At 40.5% G+C, this 20500-nt stretch overlaps 1 protein-coding gene across 1 annotated transcript in view; it reads right to left on the reverse strand.

The window, feature by feature from the left end:
* The window catches only part of SNAP91 (synaptosome associated protein 91), a 91044-nt gene that overhangs the window by 59713 nt on the left and 10831 nt on the right, over positions 1 to 20500 (reverse strand). The window contains exons 3-4 of the mRNA XM_056856070.1: positions 2939 to 3081; positions 1496 to 1571 (exon numbers count right to left, since the gene is read on the reverse strand). Coding sequence (XP_056712048.1) covers positions 1496 to 1571; positions 2939 to 3081 — 219 coding nt within the window. The remainder of the gene's footprint in view (positions 1 to 1495; positions 1572 to 2938; positions 3082 to 20500) is intronic.

Genomic DNA, 20500 nt, shown 5'->3' on the forward strand with positions numbered 1-20500 from the left:
CCCTAACCGTCAACCTCCCTCGGTCTGGGGCTCCATGCAAGATCTCATCTTGTGGAGTTGCAATGATCATGAGAACGGTGATGAAGCAGCCCAGAACTACACGGGGGGAACTTGTCAATGATCTCAGGGCAGCTGGGACCATAGTCACCATGAAAACAGTTGGTAACACACTACGCCGTGAAGGACTGAGATCTTGCAGAGCCCGCAAGGTCCCCTTGCTCAAGACAGCACATGTACAGGCCCATCGGCAGTTTGCCAATGCACATCTGAATGACCCAGAGGAGAACTGTGTGAAAGTGTTGTGGTCAGATGAGACCAAAATCGAGCTCTTTGGCATCAACTCAACTCGCCGTGTTTGGAGGAGGAGGAATGCTGCCTACGACCCCAAGAACACCATCCCCACCGTCAAACATGGAGGGGGACATATTATGCTTTGGGGGTGTTTTTCTGCTAAGGGGACAGGACACCTTCACGGCATCGAAGGGACGATGGACGGGACCATGTATCGTCAAATCTTGGGTGAGCACCTCCTTCCCTCAGCCAGGGCATTGAAAATGGGTCGAGGATGGGTATTCCAGCATGACAATGACCCAAAACACACAGCCAAGGCAACAAAGGAGTGGCTCAAGAAGAAGCACATTAAGGTCCTGGAGTGGCCTAGCCAGTCTCCAGACCTTAATCCCATCGAAAATCTGTGGAGGGAACTGAAGGTTCGAGTAGCTACACATCAGCCTCGAAATCTTACTGACTTGGAGAGGATCTGCAAAGAGGAGTAGGACAAAATACCTCCTGAGATGTGTGCAAACCTGGTGGCCACCTACAAGAAACGTCTGACCTCTGTAATTGTCAACAAGGGTTTTGCCATTAAGTACTAAGTCATCTTTTGCAAAGGGATCAAATACTTATTTCACTCATTATAATGCACATCAATCTCTGACTTTTGTCTTCTGGGTTTCTGGGGGTTTTCCTGTTGTTATTCTGTCTCTCACAGCTACAATAGACCTACCATTAAAATTATGGTCATTTCTTCGTCAGAGGGCAAACGGGCAAATTCAGCAGGGGATCAAATACTTTTTTCCCTCACTGTACCTATCTCACACTGTCAGTCCTTTGTGCATGTGTCGGCCCATAAGGCACACACTCAAACCAACCTCTTATAAAATGTTAACAATGCTTCCTCATTTTAACTTTGTTTTTCCAGGTCCTATAACTACTCATTTTTGAAACATTTTTATAAATATTTTTTATTTTTATAAAACAAAGAATAAAATAAAAGAGGCAAAGAAGAGGTACAATTACATCAGTACCTTTGGAATAATATTCAACAACACTGATTAGATTAGGGAATAAAATATAGGATATATTGAACACATTCTTGATTTTGATAGTTTTGACTTGTGCCACAATCTCCAGGGAAGAAAAATGTATTTTGGTTTAAGTGTTAAAAACTTTGCTCAGATAGTACCAAGTTTTATTTATGAAGTGAATTACTTACCATGTGATCCACTTTTGTCCAAAAAATTGCTGAGATTGAATAGTGTGTTTCTAGACGCCAAATACTGAATAAACCTCTGTAAGGGATTTAAAAAAAAATCAGCCAACTTCTCTTTCAACATTATCTCATTACTATTGCTCAGACCCCAAGAAACTTGATCAGAGCTCTACTCATAGACTGGATTTTTTCCTCCCACTTTCTGCTGCAGCCTGCCATGTTCCCCCAAAATTACCTCTGGGACATAATGGGACCCTTAACAACAGTGTGGGGAGCAGTGAGAGGGTCTGCAGTAGTAAGGGAACCGGTGAAGACTGAACCCTCTTTGCTTGAGGCTAAGTGACTTTCCACTAATGAAATATTATATTTCATGAGAATTCCATAAACACTTACCCCCTTCTAACTGAAAGCTATGGGAATATAACTAGTATCATGGCTTTTGTATACACATCTCATCAAAGCAAAGCACATCACATGACTTGTTCAGGCCAAAGATCCCCTAAGATGACTAGGATCATTCCTAGGTCCCCATGTTTGAATGGAAAAGAACATTTTATGCTAGTATTGGGAATCTGCCCTCAGATTGCTATGGTGCTTGTGCTTTTTTATCTCAGGTGATTTCTTGTCAGGCATAGATATTAGTGCTCACACCCAAAGACATAAGCCCCAGCATTTTTTCCCACTGAAGACTTCACCCACAAAGCAACTTGGGGTTGGCCCTTTTGTCATCAAAATCTATAGTAGTGGTAAAAAATCCCCGCAAGTCCTAATTTAGTGGTGGCAAACCTTTCAGTACTGAACAGTCATTTTTCGGGTTAGTGAAGGGGATAGGGAAAGTAGTGCAGCAGCCATTAAAATAATCAGAGTCCAGCCAAGTAGCACGTTATAGACCAACAAGAATTTTGGGATATAAGCTTTCAAGAATCAAAGAACCATTTGTCAGGTATCTGACAAATAAAGCTCTTCTACTGCAGAGCGACATGGCTACTGTCCTGAAACTAAAATGATCAGCCTTCATTATCTAGTACTTTGATGGATGGCAGTCCTCTAACTTGTCTAACCCATACCTGGGGAAAAGGTACAGCTGGAGATGTAAAGGCCCAATTGTTATCCCTAGGAGCTCAACTATTAGCATGTATTTTTCCTGCCCATGATGCAGAGGCAGAAGGGAAGCAACTGTGAAATCTCCACAAAAGATCAGCAAACACTCTCCTTTGCTGCCACTAGGAAGGGAAGCCCCTTTTCTTGCTGGAGGGGATGAAAGAGGTTGACCCCATCTTCTTATGCAAGGGAATCCCACAAGCTTTAGAACTCCCTCTTGAAGCCAGGGAATAAATATTTTTAAATAATATTTTAACAATGAGTTTCCTAATTCTAATTTAAGAACAACCCTGTTTTTAAGATTAATACTAAATTCTACTACTTGAGTGAGAACACTATGCTTACCTCATTACCATGAACCATTAGATGATGTGTTGTAACTAAGGCTTTGAACACAACCACCCAGCTACTGTTCGTTGCTCGTTCAAACAGAGTATCAGCCATCTGCGGAATGTTGACATTTGTCTCATTCGTGGCCTGGATGAGATCTATTTGGCATCAACGGGTGGGAAGAAATGGATACAGATAATATAGAGAAACATAATTTGTTAGAGCTGGTCATGGTAGTCACTTTATTTTAGCAAATATTACTAAAATACTTGAAATTCATCCACAACACTCTTTAAGACAGTCATTAGTCTAATTGCCTACACATACCTATGACAGTTATTTGGACGCATGGAAAAAGTTACAAAATAGGAGGAAGCCAGTTTCTTCCCAGTTTACATAGGTTTTAAAACTATATCACAGTGACAGCGGCTCAGGAACCACATGTGACTCTTCTAAGTGATGTGTCACCTGCCTCATGTTTCAGAAAAGTGGGCAATGCCATTGCCCAGTGGGCCGTAGGGTTGTGTTACACTCCAATAGGGGAAAAGGCAGGATGTGTAAAAAAATGCTGATTTTTATTCCTTAGGAACACACCAAACAGTAACTAAAACACTTTCAGAACCTCAGTCACTTCAGCACTGAATTGTACTAACTCCAGTCTCCATTTTTCCCTGGATGCCACCAGGTTCAGTCTTAACGGTGCAGTAGCATAACTGGACCCCACTATATTAAACTTTTATATTCTCTGTTGTTATGTTGTGGGGTCTCCCTGGAACTAACTTTTACCCATATTAATGATGATTCCCTCCTTTTAGATTAGGCAAAACTGTATACAAGAGGGAATTGTTATTTGGGCATCATTTTAAATTTGTCAGGTTTTTAATATTAATATATCTATATTTATGTTCTATGTTTTATTGTATTGATACATTATGTAAGCTTATACTGTCATTAGCCACCCTGAGCTGGGAAAGGGCAGGATAGAAATTGAATAAAAATAAAAAATATTATCAATCAAACATGAAACTCACATCATCTCTTACTCCCTGTCACAACTGCCAGGTGGTTCCCACCTTGAAACAGCTACCATGGGAAGGACTGGAGAACAGGTACATCGCAAGCCTCCCTAAGTCTTGGGCCAGAGAAGCAAGGGACCTGGCATCTCCAACAACTCCCATCCTTCTCTGCAGTCTCTGTGTTCTCCTCATAACACCCAGGTGGCTTCTAACTTAGGTTGATACCAAAATCAGGGGTTGAAAATCTACTCATTCCCAGTTACAAAGGATATGAGATATTCAGAGCATAATAGCTGAGACAAAGACAAAATTCTTTTCTCTGAGTTGACTTTACCATGAAGCATGAACCCCTCAGCTGAGAAGCCTGTGAAGGTAAAACATGCTCTTCTTTATATATTCCCTTCCTTCTAATCCACCAGTACAGTATGGTAGATGGGAATTCGATAATGGAGGAGATCCATCTCCTGAGTTAAGCATTTATTCCAATCCCAGCAACTCAAGGTTGAGTAAGAAAAAAACAGGGACATGCTGTAGACGGCTGACTAAGATTAATCCAAAAGCCTCTCATTTTCTATACCAGGCAGCTTCAGTCATTACAGCATTGTATCCAAAAAAGACAGTCAGGGATGCTCAAGGCTGATTCATCGTTTTGTGGCAATTTGCCACAATTATATCAGCTATTTCCCATTTTTTTTAAAAGCACACACAGGACAGATGTTCATGCCTAAACATGCTGCAGCCAACTATAATGGCCTACAGACGATCTGTTTTTCATGGCTACTATGTGACATCGGGATGGTATCTGAAACGAGGCAGACTTATTTAGAGCTATTTCTTTTATTCAAAAAAGCACCAAGTTTCCATTTTTCTTTTCTGATAGAGACCGATCAGGCATAGATAAATGCTCGACCTTCTAGATGAAATCAGGAACTGCTACTATCACGGATCAGTTTGTCAGAATCAGAATCAGATAACCTTTATTGGCATAATATCGATGGTCACAAGGTCAGAGATAAACAGATAATACATATCTAGATTAAAATTGAGTTTGAATCTTAACCTTAACAACTTCTGCCAAAAACTCTGCCACCTTCACAGTAACATCAGTTGTAATGTCGTTCAGCAAGAATTGGCAAGTGGATGTTCTATAAGGGGCCATCCGTTTGCTGATTAAGGGTAATATAATTTTTTTACGGGGTTCTTCATGTAAACGACGATCTAAGATAATGTGATGTAGGGCGTCTGGCTGGCCCATTCTGCATGGACATATTGTCTTGTTAAAGGGAGCCTTAGTAAATCGCCCATATAAAACCTTAGATGGAAAGGAATTGAGTCGAGCTAGCATAAATGATCTCCGTACTAAAATATTGCTGCATCTTTCCGGGATCAGTTTGTCATAACTTAATTCTAGCAAGGTTATAAGATATAAAATTATAGCTCCCAGGCGTCCTCAGTAACATAAGCACGGGGATCAATATGCCTCTCACAGCTAGAATAAATTATAATTCAAATAGTTTAACACTTTTATCAAGGAAACTAGTTCAGACATTATTCCAGTGCCCTATCTACCACATGAATTGGTGACAATTTACTTTCTCATTGCTTGACAGCATAGAAGGCGAAGTCCCATAACCGTGACACTAAGAGTTCTGTGGATTTTTTTTCATGAATATATTTATGAAATGTTAAAATAACCCAGATGTAGTACAAATCAGCTTCTCAAAAACGAGGCAAACATTTTGTAGAATACTTCAAAATTGAAAAGTTCAGTGTTTGCAATTTATATTCAAAATAAAGTAATTGCAAAAAGAAACGAGGCTCGCCTTACAAGACCAATCACAGGCTTCCATACACCAGTGATGCCATAGTGTCAATGCAAATACTCGGAGAAAGACTAGGGTGGATAAAAAACAATGATTTTGGATTTTTTTATTTAAGTCGGATTTTTTTTTAAATGCCTTTTGAGGAAAAATCTATCTAAAGATAGTTTTCTATTCAAGATACATTATAGTCCAAAGGTTATTCATCATGAAATAAGGATTAATTTTTAATTATTTAGCACGAGGCTGTATATTGATGCAATGTTTACTTTTTTTGGTAAATGAATTGCATTAATACATTCACAATGTCATGCTCTTCCAGTTTGGGAATATTTTAATGAAGTCCCTCTACATATGGGTAAGGCAGGCATGGGTGCAAAACGTAAACACTGCTACAACGAAATGCAAGGCCCGGTGGCCATAATAAAACTTCAAAAGTGCTATTTATGTAGAAAACCATTATTTAAATCTAGTCTTACTGACTAGTGATTTGATTTAAATCAAATCCACCCTGAGAGCAACAATTACCATCAGGGGCAGAACAGAATTTTTACCACCTGCTCTGCTCCTTCCCTCCAGCCCTGCAAGCTTAAAGAGAGCTAGTTCCCAGAAGGAAACTCCTGGAGAGAGACTGTTGCCCTCTGGGGCAGAGCTTTACCAACTGTTCTGTTCCTTTCCTCCAGTACTGCAAGCTTAAAGGGAGTTACTGGAAGGAAAGGAATACCTGGAGAGAGACTGTTGCCACCAAGGGCAGAGATTTTACCACCTGCTATGTCCCCTTTTCCTACCCTGCGCATTAGCTTGTTGCTGCCAGGTAGATTTGTAGGATTTTGTGTGTATGTTTTTATGGCTCGTTGCTCTCTTATATTGCAAACTGCTTTGAGTCCATACTCAATGGAGAAAAGAGGGTAGAAGTATCCAAACAAATAAATAAACAAAATTATAACCTCACTGCTGTCTGTAAAGCCACATCCAATTGCTCTGCTAATTTCTACAAAAACCATTTATTTAAGAGGCAATTAATACTTCCTACTTGACAAACTCCTTGTGCTATGCCACTCATCTATCAGTGATTCTATTAAGGCAGTATTTACTCACTTGGATTCACATTGCCAACAAAATCAGCAATCACCTAAGTGCCTATTTTGCAATGTATCCCCTTAGCTCAACTGTGTGATCAGGCAGAGTTAATAATCATTCCTTAAAAGCTCAAACAGTTGGGAGCTTGTGTGTTATGTACGGACCCCGACATCACAACATTACTACCTACAGAGGAACTAGACTGGGTCGAGGAAGGAATTAATCTGACTATGACACACTCCACCAGACACTCCCCACAGGCACTTTTCATCTTGGAAGTAAAAGGGAAAGCTCAGCAATATAAATACTGCCAAAATTAATGTCCTATTGTTCACCTCTTGCTTACTGCAAGAAGGATTATGCACTTTAACTAAAGTGGGAGGGAAGTCTTCCCTGTATGACTCGGGAGCAGAGGGTGGATGGTTTTCTAAGACATGAATTCACTGTGGAATGTGTAGTTTCACTCTTATGGGAGGGTGTCTATTCCTTACTTCTAACCTGAAAGAAAGATACCCAGCTTCATGCAACCCATGTACAAAATTTGCACATTTAGAGGTCTATCTGTAACCTGTTTTCTGGACATAGTGTCTTGATTACTAATCTTACACCTTTCTTTCTCTTCTGTCCTCTAACAGCTGCAATAAAATTTAACTTGAAATTCATGCTGTAAACTGATCTAGAACAGCCTGGCAGAGACACAACAAACTGGATGTCTAGGAAAAACTGCACTTTTGCTAGCACTGGTATTTAGAAGGGTACTGCCTCCAAATGTGGAGGTCCCACCTAATCACCATTGCTACCAGACCTGTATAAGCTGGAAAAAGGACACTGCAGAGTGGAAAAAGTACAGAAGAGGGCAACCAAGAAGATTAAAGGGTTGGAGCACCTTTCCTGTGAGGAAAGGCAGATGAGTCTGGGACTTCTCGGTTTAGAAAAGAGATGACTAAGGGGAGGGACATGATAAAGGTTTATGAATTTATGCACAAGTACAGAGAGCGGACAGAGAACTTTTTCTACCACTTTCAAAACACTAGAACTCAAGGGCACCCAAGTAGATTTAGGATGGACAAAAGGAAATACTTCTTTACACAACAAGTGATTAAAATGTGGAATCTGCTCCCAGTGAATGCAGTGATGGCCAAAAGCATAGACAGCTTTAAAGTAGGGTTAGACAGATTGATGGAGTCTATCGGTGGCTACTAGCCATGGTGACGAAAGGGAACCTCCACATTCAGAGGCAGTAAAGCTCTGAATACCAGTTCCAGGAGGCAACATCAGGGCAACGCTTTGGCCTCTATGCCCTGTTGTTGGACCTACAGAGTAACTGGTTGACCACTGTGTGAGACAGAATGCTGGACTAGATGGACTACTGGTCTGTTCCAGGAGGGCTCTTATTATGACCTCCAAGAAGCTACAAGGGAAAAAGAAGAGAAGGCTGGTGGGACAGTAGCATGTGAGAAGTGGAAAAGAGAAAAATGGGGGAGATCGAAGGAAGAAGCTGCAAAGCCTGCAAGGAGGGAGGGAGGGAGGAACTAAGCAAGGAAGGAAGGAGCAACAGGGAGAGGAGGTTTGCACCTTCTTGGTTCTCCTAGGTCTCTGCTTGTGGCTTACTGAAGTGCACATCAGTTGCCTCTAGAACATCTTCAACTCAAGAAGCCCTTAACTGCAACTCAAGAAGCCCTTAACTGCAACAAAGTGAACAGTTAAATTTTATTGGGGGGGGGGAATCAGAATGAGACACAGAATTGTTATTTCTCCTAAAAAAGGAGAGGGAACGTGCCACACTCAATGGAAGTAAGAAGCTTGCTATAATTTTACTTCTATTCAGTCTTAAGCAGATCTATTGTCAGAAAGGTGATGGAGATGCCCCAGCGTTCTTGTGGAATGAGGAACCACCTGCTGCTCATCTCCTCTCCATCAAGAACATTGGGGGGGGGGTTCAACTTCCAACATCCAACAAACTTTGCAAAACAACCTATACATCCATATCCTTGACATTGCATAGTTATTGTAAAACTTGCCCTATATAGGAAAAAGTCCCTATAGGACTAGGATAAGCGGGAGTGGAGGGGAAGTGCAAGTTCCTTAGCTAGGTCAGATCCATAAAGGAATGAATTTACAAGCTTCAGAATGCAATGTGACAGGCTGCCACTCCCCCGCGCCCAGCAAGCTGCAACTCAAGCAACAAAGCCCCATATGAAAACAGCCCTATAGGCAGGCTTTGACAAATCATCTTTGGATCTAGCAGCCAACCAAAAATTCAGGAGCTATTGATACCAATTAAAACACCAGTATAAGTCTTGTAACTTGCATCTAGCACAGAAGCAATGCAAATCCTCCTTTGGTTAACAGGAAAAGTGTGATAAACATCCACAACCATTCTTGGCCCTTGCAGAAGTCTGTAAACTCATGGCCCTTGCAACATACCTGCGGGAAAGCGGCCTGTTCCTTCACTTACCAGTCACAGGGTAGTAGAGAAGGTCCACCACCTGGCCAGCTGACGGCCACCAGTCAACTCCCTCACTTGGTGCCAAAGCTCATGCCATGTGCAAATGATGGACTGGGCATTTTGCCAGTGCCACAGCTTGCAACAAGTACAGTTGAAAACCCGGTGCCCTTTAGGATGCCCCAGAGTATGGCAGGACTAGCAGGGCAGCAGACAAGACCAACCTGAGACAAGCCATGAGTGCAGCATGCAAGGCAGCCGCACCCTCCCCTTATATCTTGTAAGGACTGCTTGAAGCGGGTCGTGCTGTTCAGATGACAGGCTCTTAGAATGTATCACTTACTGAGAAGTGAAGTTATCTTATTGTCATCGAGTAAGCAGGACTCAACAACTTTCCCTACTTTTAAAAAGCAAGTCTTTTTATTGATATACTTCTAGTAAAATATGTGTAAATGCAGATTATCAAGTCTTTAACACTTCTATAAAAACTCTTGTCAAAGTACAATGTATGTATTTACAATGTATGGAGTAAAAGCAAGCAAGTCTTACATACTATTCAGTTTCAAAATCCAACTTCTAAAATATAACAGTCAAATTATTCTGATTCAGTTCAAAGTATCTAATTCATAAAGTCTAGAGTAATGTATTTAAGCCATACATACCAGTCAGCCTTTTCTTGGGAGCCTTTGCAAGGTTCTGATTCTCTGGGCTTACTGTGGCTGTATTTATACTGTTTCAGACTCTTTAAGAGTGTTGATTTTACCATCAGGAGGGATATCTTCCTCCCCACTTTCAGATAACATGAACAGTGCAATAATGTCTTAGTTGCAGCTGTTCAGGTTATTAGCTTCTCCCCATGACCAAATATGGGCTTCCTTTCCTGTCAGTCTATTTTGCTTAAAGTATAAACAATCATTTCTGAGCTCCATGATCACGCCATATACTCAATTTTCATACCATTCTCATCTTCAGTACAATACGCATTAAATGAGACTATTTAGAACTCTACAATGCAATATAGAACTATATAAATCATAAAACACAATTATTGTTCACATTGTAACATGTAACCATCTGGTCAGTAGGAAACCTTCAGCAAGGTCATAGAAAGCAAGAAGCTTACTGCACTTACAGCCTTGAGGTTGATTAACTGGCATTTCCCATGGGTGCAAGATAACAACGCTTTTACTGTACTATACTTTCATTGTCACATTTACAACTTATAAAAACTAGAATTTACTCCACACTAAAAAAAAAAACCCTCACCACCTTTTGACTGCATACATATAAAATTATCTACTGTGAAAAATAATATCCATCATTTTGTGACCTTAGTAAAGCCTATGTGCTGTTTCCAAGCTGATGGAAAAATAGCTTCAGATAACTAAAGCTGAGCCATCAAAATATCCATGAAATGGGCCATTGGCTTAGAACGACACTATGTACCAAGAGATCTTTCTTCCATCCATCAATGTGTGAAGGCAGGAAGTCCCCAGAATATGTCCTGAATAAGGTGGTTTTACAGCAGGACTAAGGCATTTACAGTTGCAAGCAGAAGACAAAAAGCAGCATGTTACAACCTGAAAGGAATGTCTTCGGGGCACTAAAATAATGAAAGATCAGTGAAGCTAATCAATGCACAATTCAAGACAGGGTTACTTTAAAATATCTATATTATGCATGTGCAACTACAATACAATTGTGAACGTTTTAATGATATTGTCTGTCCTCTAACAACAGGCATAGCATTTCTCTTTGCTGAAGAGAATCAGGTTAACTATGTGAAATTATGAAAAGCTTACATAGCTATCACAGTTCTACCAGTAATCCTTTGAGCCATTTTGGAAGCTGGAAAATAAATGGGATTTTTACCTTTTCCTTTTTCCTCCTCTCCCCACCCCTCCCCGCATGTTTCCACGTGACTGGCTTAAACCTCTTTTGAGCAGCATTCAGGAAGGAGCTGGCACTTTCATTTCCAGCGTGACCAGCCACCCACCACTTCTGGCAGGGCCACATTTACATCCACGCAGAATATCAGCGCGGGGGTAGCAACAAGCTATAGAGAGGGAAATGCTGTGTTGCTGCTCCCGGCATCATAAGGAAGTTTCAAGGCACTGTGGCTGAGCCCTGTTACAGTACAGTGTATTAGAGGAGGGGGAAACCAAGGTCTTAACCCTGCCTCCCATACCAGTACTATGAGACAATGTCCCTGTGTATATCCATGTTTCAAGGTTTTAAAAGGACAGGGCTCAAGGAAAAAAAGAACAGCATCCTGGCCTTTAAAGTCCAAAGTTGAGAAACTCGCTTTAGAGAAATTTAGCCTGGGGCAAGAGAGATGAGTAGGACCCAACACGTAACTTAAATTCCACCATTAGCACTCTGTGCCCAGTTCACTCTAAAGCTAAATTACCAAGCTTCAGACATTAAAAGGCAAAGCTCTCGTTTCAAAAGCTGGACAACCAAATGCAGCCCAACAGGAAAATTTCCTGCAAGGGTAAGGATAGAAAAAAGGGAAGAGTCAGTTCATAACACTCTCTGTGTCTTATTCCAGGACCTCCCCATTCACATAGAACTCATGTTGTGGGAACACGGCATCCTGTATTTATAGAAAATAGATATGCAGGCACATTTAAGGAAAGACAGCAGGCATGGTGAAACTACCTTTTTAAAAACACCCAGTAATGGCAAGTGAAAGAATTTCAGCCCAACATTGTGTATGTCCCCATATCCTCATATTTTCACTCCCTTGCTTTCTCTGTAGCACAGAAGACAGAAAAGACAGTTATGGGAATTTTTCAAGCCTCTACAGCACTAGCAGCTGCCAGAGTATCTAAAAGTTTTAAATTCTGAAGGATAGCTTGAGTTTACCTCTGTTGACCCCTGCAGAATGCTCATCACTATTCAGCTTTCTATTTGGATATGCTCTTCCCCCATCCTCCTCTATTTGTGGGGAAATCATAAATGATTTATTCTTCTTCTCAACAATGCTACGGGGGGGGGGGGAATGTTAGTTGTTTTTTTTTCTAGTGTTCCGCTAATTTGTCCCAGTTTAGTAAGGGTTAGGGTTTTAAGGCATTAATGACCTATGTGGCCTCTGTCCCTCAAAACGAGATGCTGGAGTACAGACTCTTACTGGCATTCCTCTACCCAATAAAAACAAAATCTAAACCTGGATACTGCACAACAGTGGAGCAGTATGTGTATTCATATACAAATTTCAATACCTTTATTGGCATACCATCAAGCAGTCAATCAAATAAAACCAACCCTCTAAACATCATTTAACCTCCGCCTATTCATATACATCACCTCATTTTTTCATACATTTCTTCATATGAACTGCTGTGGGTTTTAAGGGTGAAATAATAAAAAGAGGTTAGCCTTTAAGACCACCATTTTGTAAAAATAAAAATTTCCTCTCCTTTTTCTTTGAAGAGGCAGGCTGTGTTGGATATGGCTAATTCTAATAATATATTGCTAACACAGCTCATTTAATAAAGCTACATGGAATATGTCAATATACAGGATACTAAGGCACATAACTTATTAACTGTTCCAATAGATCCCAAACAGGTATTAAAATATGTCACTTTTGCCCCGAAGTTGTGTCATATCATACTACTACAATAAAAGTGTCCAGTGCGTGTGTTAAATTAACACACTGTGCGTGTCTTAATTTGAAGGCTAATTTGGGGTTAGAATCAGTTAGTCACCAATTAATGCGAATGGGGAAAATGTAATCTCTTGAAACCGTACAAGGGGAAGATAAAGTCAAAATGAACCAAACATGGTGGAAACTCATTTGACACAATCACTACTCCATGTTGATGGGGAAATTAAGATAAGAAGATACTTCATATTTTTATTCATGCTTTCGGGAGGCTTTGGAGTGACGGGGGAGGCCTGAAAGACCCTCACAGGAACTCTGGTTCATTACTGACCACAGGGATGGAATCTGGGAAGTTGTATTTGAAGACCATAAGCAATACTTAACGCAGTATTATGGCTGTACTGCCTGTTAAGTAAATCTCTTATTTAAAAAAAAAATCTTAAACTTGTTTCTAAGAGAACCCAATATCTGGAATTCATTTACCCAAAATTTATACACTGTATGAATATATAGCCTCATGCTACATAATAAAAACTAATCCTAATTTCATGATGAATAACCTTTGGGCTATAATGTATCTTAAATAGAAAACGATCTTTAGATAGATTTTCCTCAAAAAGCATTTTAACAAAAAATCCAATTTAAATTAGAAAAATTCAAATTTTTTGATTTAAAAAAACCATTGATTTTTATCCACCCTGGTAAGCATCCTTACAAACGTACAAAGGCTAAGGTATTAAATTTAGCCATTATTTTTTGGATCTGGATATCAGGGAGCAATTTTTTTTTGGTATTCTCAGTTTTCTGGGTTTTAAATACTGGTTTGGTATTTGGATCCAGGTTTTCCCCAGAAGTCTGGTAATATCCAGCTCTATTATTTCCTATGGGGAATCTTTTCAGACTGCTGGAGGGGCTGTTTTTTTTTAGCAATTTGCACCAAAATTGTAGCAGAGCTGCTGGTGCTTGTCCATTAAATAACCCCCAAGTTTCAAGTGAATTGGACCAAGAGGTCCAATTCTATGGGCCCCTGAACAAGGTGCCCCCAGCCATCCTCCACTGTTTCCTGGGGTGGGGCGGAGACTCCAGAACCAACAAACCCAAAGAATCAATGAAAAACCAGGGAATCCCGGCAGAAGCACAGGACAATATGACAAGCCTAACACAACAGATTTACAACCCAAGTCAATGTCAAACTGGAGAATCCTCCAAGCCAAACTGAATTGGAATGTTGTTGCAAGCCCAACAAATGTCAAACCAGAGAATCCAGCCAATATACAACCGAAGAATCTAGGACCAACACAACCAAGTCCCAGGAAGACACATAAACACATTAAAATTAAAGAAAAAAGTCCTGGGAGCCTTAAAACACTGACTCCTGATATTCCCTGTTACTCCCATTTCCCGGTATCCTGAAAAATCCCAGATACTATCTGGAGACATGCATATATCTGGAAAATACCAGTAAGTTATTTTTTGGATATATATTCAGAGTGGATATATCCAAATGCACATCCCTAATGGTAACTGTTAAATGTATTATTTCTTCTTTCACATTGTGGAGGTCTACATACTATTTATTTTAAAGAGATAGTTCTTTTACATGAATTTCCTTTTACACTGATGCTGACTTATATACTTGCTGCTGATTTAAATTGTTTGTCCTGAGTTTACCTTTTTAAACATGCTTTTCAATGTGAATTTCATTTATTTTAAACAGGAACTGTTTCATCAAGTGTCTTACAAGGACTGAAGAATATAAAATGTATAAATAATAAACTGCTGTAGGAAGTAGCAACACAATTCCCTGTCTTGAATACTATAGGGCTCATAATTTAGGCTTTCAAGTTTTAGTTTACTCCTTTTTGCTGACAAAGATATGTTTATTTGACTTTGGTGTGTTTGCAGTTTATGTTTATTTGACTTTGGTGCATTTGCAATTAGAACAAAGCTATAAATATATGCTTCTTCACATCATAAACACAATTTACATAGCTAACCCTTGCCTAAAGAAAACATGGACTTTACTAATTTGGTATGGGGTCAAACAGACCCCAAAATTGATCACAGAATTTAAAAAAAAAAAAAACATTAGGAGTTGAACTGAGCAAGCTACCAGCTGCCAAAGGAGGAAAAAAAACCTTCATTAAGTATTTCCATTTAGCAGTAGATGTACTGAACAAGAGATCAGGTGGGGGAAAAAAACATAAGAAAACATAATTTTGTTACTTTCACTCAATATGCTAATTTCAGTTTCCCTTTCAATGCAATTTGGGGTAAAAGATATTATTGTGAGATATCCCTACAATTTACAAAAAAGTTACAAGAAAGGGAATGAAACATCACACATCACAGGATAACTAGCATCATTAAGATTCATAAGAGTACAAGGTGTGGAATTGTGCAAGATTGCAATCAACATTCTCAGTCTTTCTACTTTCTCGTGTCGGTTTGATCCCATTTTTATTAAGGATTAATATGCAGGTTAGACATAATGGATGTTTTTTTAGGTCCAGACCCTTAGAATTGTATGGCATATCTACAACAGCTGTTTGACAATGATGTAATGGCTTAGTTTTTAGGGTTACATAGAAAGAGAATAGCAATATTTTCATATGACCATGAAATGCATAAGGATATACACATGAATACATGAAGCACCCTATACTGCATCAAGCCATTGGTCTATCAAGGTCTGTATTCTCTACTCTGATTGGCTGCAGCTTTTCAGGGTCTCAGGTAGAGGTCTTTCACATCACCTGCAACCTGATCCTTTAAGGCTACTTGTTGCATGAGGCAAAGCCAAAGGTGTCTGGGTTGGCTTGCAAACAGTTTAAGGCTACAGTAAAGTACTTTATCTCATCAACTACGGGTACACTGAGATGAACTGGGTAGTTTACTGTCTACTACCTATGCTGGAGTGAAAAACTTCTGTTTGAGATAATGGCAGAATCTTCCAGAACAAGATGTGTGCCCGAACAATGGTATACTCTCAGCAAAAGTGGAATGGTAGTTTGAGGTGGAATTTTTTTTTAACATATTCTGATTTATATCAATAAGTAATTGCCTCAGACATTATTGTTGCCATTTGATTCTCCATTAAAGATCTTGCTCAAACATTAAGAGGTTTTTTTACCTGCAGTTTCAGATAGCTTTTAGTTCTCTCTTTAAAAAAAAAGAAAGGAAGAAACCCTGTTTCACTACATGTCCTTGGCCAATGGATATGAAAAGGCATACCATCTATACTAATTTGGATCAAGTTACTATCTTCATCAATAATCACGCTGTGGGGCAAAGTTTAAATAAAGGCTCTCTAACAGTTGCACTCACGGCTTGCTATGCAGTCCATGCAGCCTTTAACGGGCAGCCGTCTTTGACTGAACCCACGCAGGAGCTGTCCATAGCATGGAGTTCTGAATTCTGAAAAGCAGTTGGTTTACCAGTTACTGGGAGAGACTAGCAAGCAACACCCAGAGAAGCACTCAAAGCAGAATGGGGAAACTGCCAAACACATTTGGTTGATTTGCACCACTGAACTCTATGTGGGGGGTTTTTAAGCTAGGGAAGCACATAACATTTCAGCTGCCAAAATGTTACAAGGGTTCTCTGACCACTCACAGGTAGGTAGCAATAGGGAAGGGGGGATTCTCAGAACTCTGCAGGGATTCAGAAGACTCTTCTCTGTTCACAGTCTTTTTTCTTGTCTTTTTTGCACAAATAAACTTACAGTATTTAACACAAAACATTAACTATTTACTTGGACACTTTGAGTACTCTAAGTAAACATAAATGCCATCTGAATTTTGTAAGAACTTCTATTTTCTTATTGGCTTACCAGCCTGAAGGATCTCTTCAACCGTCTAGTCAGTTTAAATATGCTTTTTAACATCTGCTTAACTATGTTACTGGAAACAGTTTAGCACATTTACACTAACAGTTACTTAATCATGAACAACATTACCTTCGAGTATAGCTTTAGCATTTATTTTCATCCCATTTTTAAAAATCAGGACATTTAACACACTGGATGTGTACATAACAAGCTTTTAGTAAGGTAACTTCCCTCTTTCTGGAAGAGTTTGGCTAATAAATTAGCTATTTAACAGCCATAATGAAAGGTTCTTTTTTACTGACAATTAGTGCATCCTTGAACAGGCAATGAAGTAATTTCAGGCAAGACCCAAGGGTTACATAAAGACGTTATGCTTGGAGAGTGCATAATCCACAGTCCAAGGGCTAGATAACTAGCCAGCCAGAGTACACAACCATAACCTGGCTACAGAACTATATTTCATCAATATTTCTCAAACCGGTTCTTGTAGGTTATCCGGGCTGTGTGACCGTGGTCTTGGTATTTTCTTTCCTGATGTTTCGCCAGCAGCTGTGGCAGGCATCTTCAGAGGAGAGACACTGTCCTTCAGTGTTACTCCTCTGAAGATGCCTGCCACAGCTGCTGGCGAAACGTCAGGAAAGAAAATACCAAGACCACGGTCACACAGCCCAGATAACCTACAAGAACCAATGAACTCTGACCGTGAAAGCCTTCGACAATATTTCTCAAACCATTTTTATCTAATTCTTCACAAGATCAAAGGTTTTAATATCGATTAGTGAAGAGAAGACTTCAAGAGAATTAATTCTAAACCAGACAGTCTCAAGTTCAGATGCTGCTTCAGCCAGAAAAGCCAGCTTACAAAAACCAGCAAAAGCAGCAAGCCCAGTTGGTAAATGGGGGATTGATTTGCCCCAGTCCCTCTTTGAATAAAACACGAGGCCTGACTTTGCTGTGAACTAAATGCAGCCATCCAATAGGAAGGCAGAGGAGGGAAGCTATATCTTGTTGCTTCTCCCTCGTGACGCAGCTTTCTGCTACCTGCTGTTGACCCTCCCCCCCCACACACTCACCCACCCTCCCTATAATATCACAGGATTTGTTGGTTGCCGTTAGGGGACAAGCAGGAATTTTGGGGGCTTCTACCCTGATTGGCTACTGGGGGGGGGGCTTTTTTCACCTGCTTCGTGGTGTTCAGGTTAGTGGTGTTAAGACCTTAGTTAGGCCTGGTCTTTGACTGTTTAGGCCATAACTAGCTTGGCTCATTGATCCGTAAGGATCAGAGGCAAGCGCCCTGAGCCATTAGGCGTGATGGAAGGTGTGTTCTGAACAGACCATCACTGGCTTTATGGCAGGATGGGACTTGTTGCTCAGCAACAAAGGTGTTCCTTCACATCTTCCTGAACTGGTAGTGACTTTATGGCACATCAGGGAAGAAGGATGAGACGGGACCCCTCCCTTCACACTAGGTGCAGGCAATGACAAAAAAGGACAGCAGTAGCTGCTGGCCAAGTTTGGAGCAAGGGTGGACTTGCCAGAAGAGACAGCCATGGACAGGTTGCCTGGCGCAGCCGTCCCTCAATTAATATTAGCATAATTAATCGATGATGTAAATCAGATAATTTGAATAAACTAGTTAGGCCCATACTGTGGTCTCGTGTCTTTATTGAGGTATTAGGGAAATAAAATGGTGGCGCTTTTCCCGGAATGTACTACTTCAGGTTCCAAGTTGGAAAGGGCTCATATTCAATTTTTTTCCTCATGAGATAAGGCAGAACCCTATTGCTTAGGAAATAAATATAGGAAAATAATTCTACATGCATTAAGTTTCTTCTCACAGAACAAGCATTCAGACATGTAAGTCTACCTGTACAACTTGACACAGTACCTATGAAGATTCTTACCAAATACCTGAAAAATCAAGTTTTAGGCTGAAAAAGTCATTTTCAGAAAATCATGTCACTATCTGGGAAGCCATTTTGCAGTTATTTTGAAGCCTTTTCATGACTGCCACTTTTACAGGAAGTAATGATTGTATAAAACATCTTACAGATCATCGATAATAGATAAGGGGCTCATATCATGTGAAGGCGCTAACCATTAATGGTGGCAAACTGATCTGACCTGTAATTTCAACTGACTGTGTTATCCACTATCTAGGTAAATCTGCTGCACAGTCACAGTGTGCACTATGAAGTATTTTTAAGCAGTTCCAAAGAAACAGGGGAAGTTGAACAGTTTTCCAAATGGTTCTCTGACCAAAAGAAATCTACAGTCTTAGTATTAAAAGAAGGAAAGAAAACAGCAAAAGTGATTCTGGACTGACTCTGAAAGAACCACCAAGATTATTCATCTCCAACCATTTGTAAAGGGAATTCTATGGGTTTTTGGTGATGCTTAAACCATCAGCATCCCATAGTGGTGGTAGGAGCACAGGAACAACTGCTTGAAGGGTACACAATACAGCTTAGATGAACACCCTTGAGGCGTGATTTGGAGGATGAAAGAGTATTCCTCATTCCAGGCCTGGGGCCTCAGTGCCTTCATGGACCTAGGACAGGGACCCCTTGAGGGATGCCATTATCCTCAACCCACAGGCCCATTGGCTGCAGGGGCAGGAAGCAGTGAACCTCCCTTGAGCATTATGAAGGTTTGGCAAGTAGAACCCTGAGTTGTACACTTGTAAGAACTCTAGGCTTGGAGCAGGGGTGGCCTTGCCTATAAAGTCAGTGATGCACTAACAGAGGAGGCCTGACTCTTCTGCATCCCACCAACTGCCCGCACTGCAAATGAGTTTGGCCTGTGGGTGCTGCAGATCTCCTCCTTTTGGACTGATGTAAATAAACAAACTGGGCTCTTTATTATCCCATCTGAAGTCTTGGCTCTCCCTATGCTGCATCTGCATACAAAAATTATTCATCTCCAACCATTTGATACGGTTCAAGGGAACTCACTGTGTGAATTAATAATTACAAGTTCTTTATCATTAAATCTCAGGGACTAGAGAGAGCTTAACCTGCCAAATTTGGAAAGACTAGACACCACCAAGCACTCAGACTCTACAGTCCCATCTCATTACAAGCCAACAGTGGGAATAAATGAACCGTTCTCACAATGGAGGGAAGTAAGCAGTGGGATCAAGGGATTAATCAAGAGATTAATGATTACACATACACAATGAAATGTTATGCACACAATGAAATGTTACGCGCTATGAACATAATGGGTTGGATCCAGCTAACTTTTTATCCCTTAATTCTTTCTTATTACAGCCTCCATCCCACATGGTTTCTGCCCATGCAAGTCACATGACCCCCTCATCAACATAGAGATTTTATAGTGCTCAAAGAGGGAAAGCTGAGTGGCTCCAACCCAATGAACTGGATCTAGCAACCCAACAACAGAAGGTATTGATTAGAGCTAACAACTCTAGGTTAGGAAATTTGTTGAAGTTGGGGGGGGGGAGAAAGGGTATAATGCCACAGAGCCACCCCTCCCCGCTCCCCCCAAAGCAGTTATTTTCTCCAGGGGAACAAATCTCCATAGTCTGGAGATGAGTTGTAATTCTGGGAGCTCTCTAGGACCCACCTAGAGACTGGCGACCTTAGCACTAATTGCTGCTTTCCCCTAATGCAAGAACCTCTTGTGTGAGAGGAAAGTACTCCTTCTAGCAGAAAGGATCTGTGGGAGCCAACCTGATATATTTGATGTGCCTGAAAATGGTGTGGTAGAGATATGATACAAAAATAGTGCACATATAAAGCCCTATACGGCTT

This window comes from Euleptes europaea, chromosome 10 (genome assembly GCF_029931775.1).
Source record: "Euleptes europaea isolate rEulEur1 chromosome 10, rEulEur1.hap1, whole genome shotgun sequence".
NCBI classification, from domain to species: Eukaryota; Metazoa; Chordata; class Lepidosauria; order Squamata; family Sphaerodactylidae; genus Euleptes; species Euleptes europaea.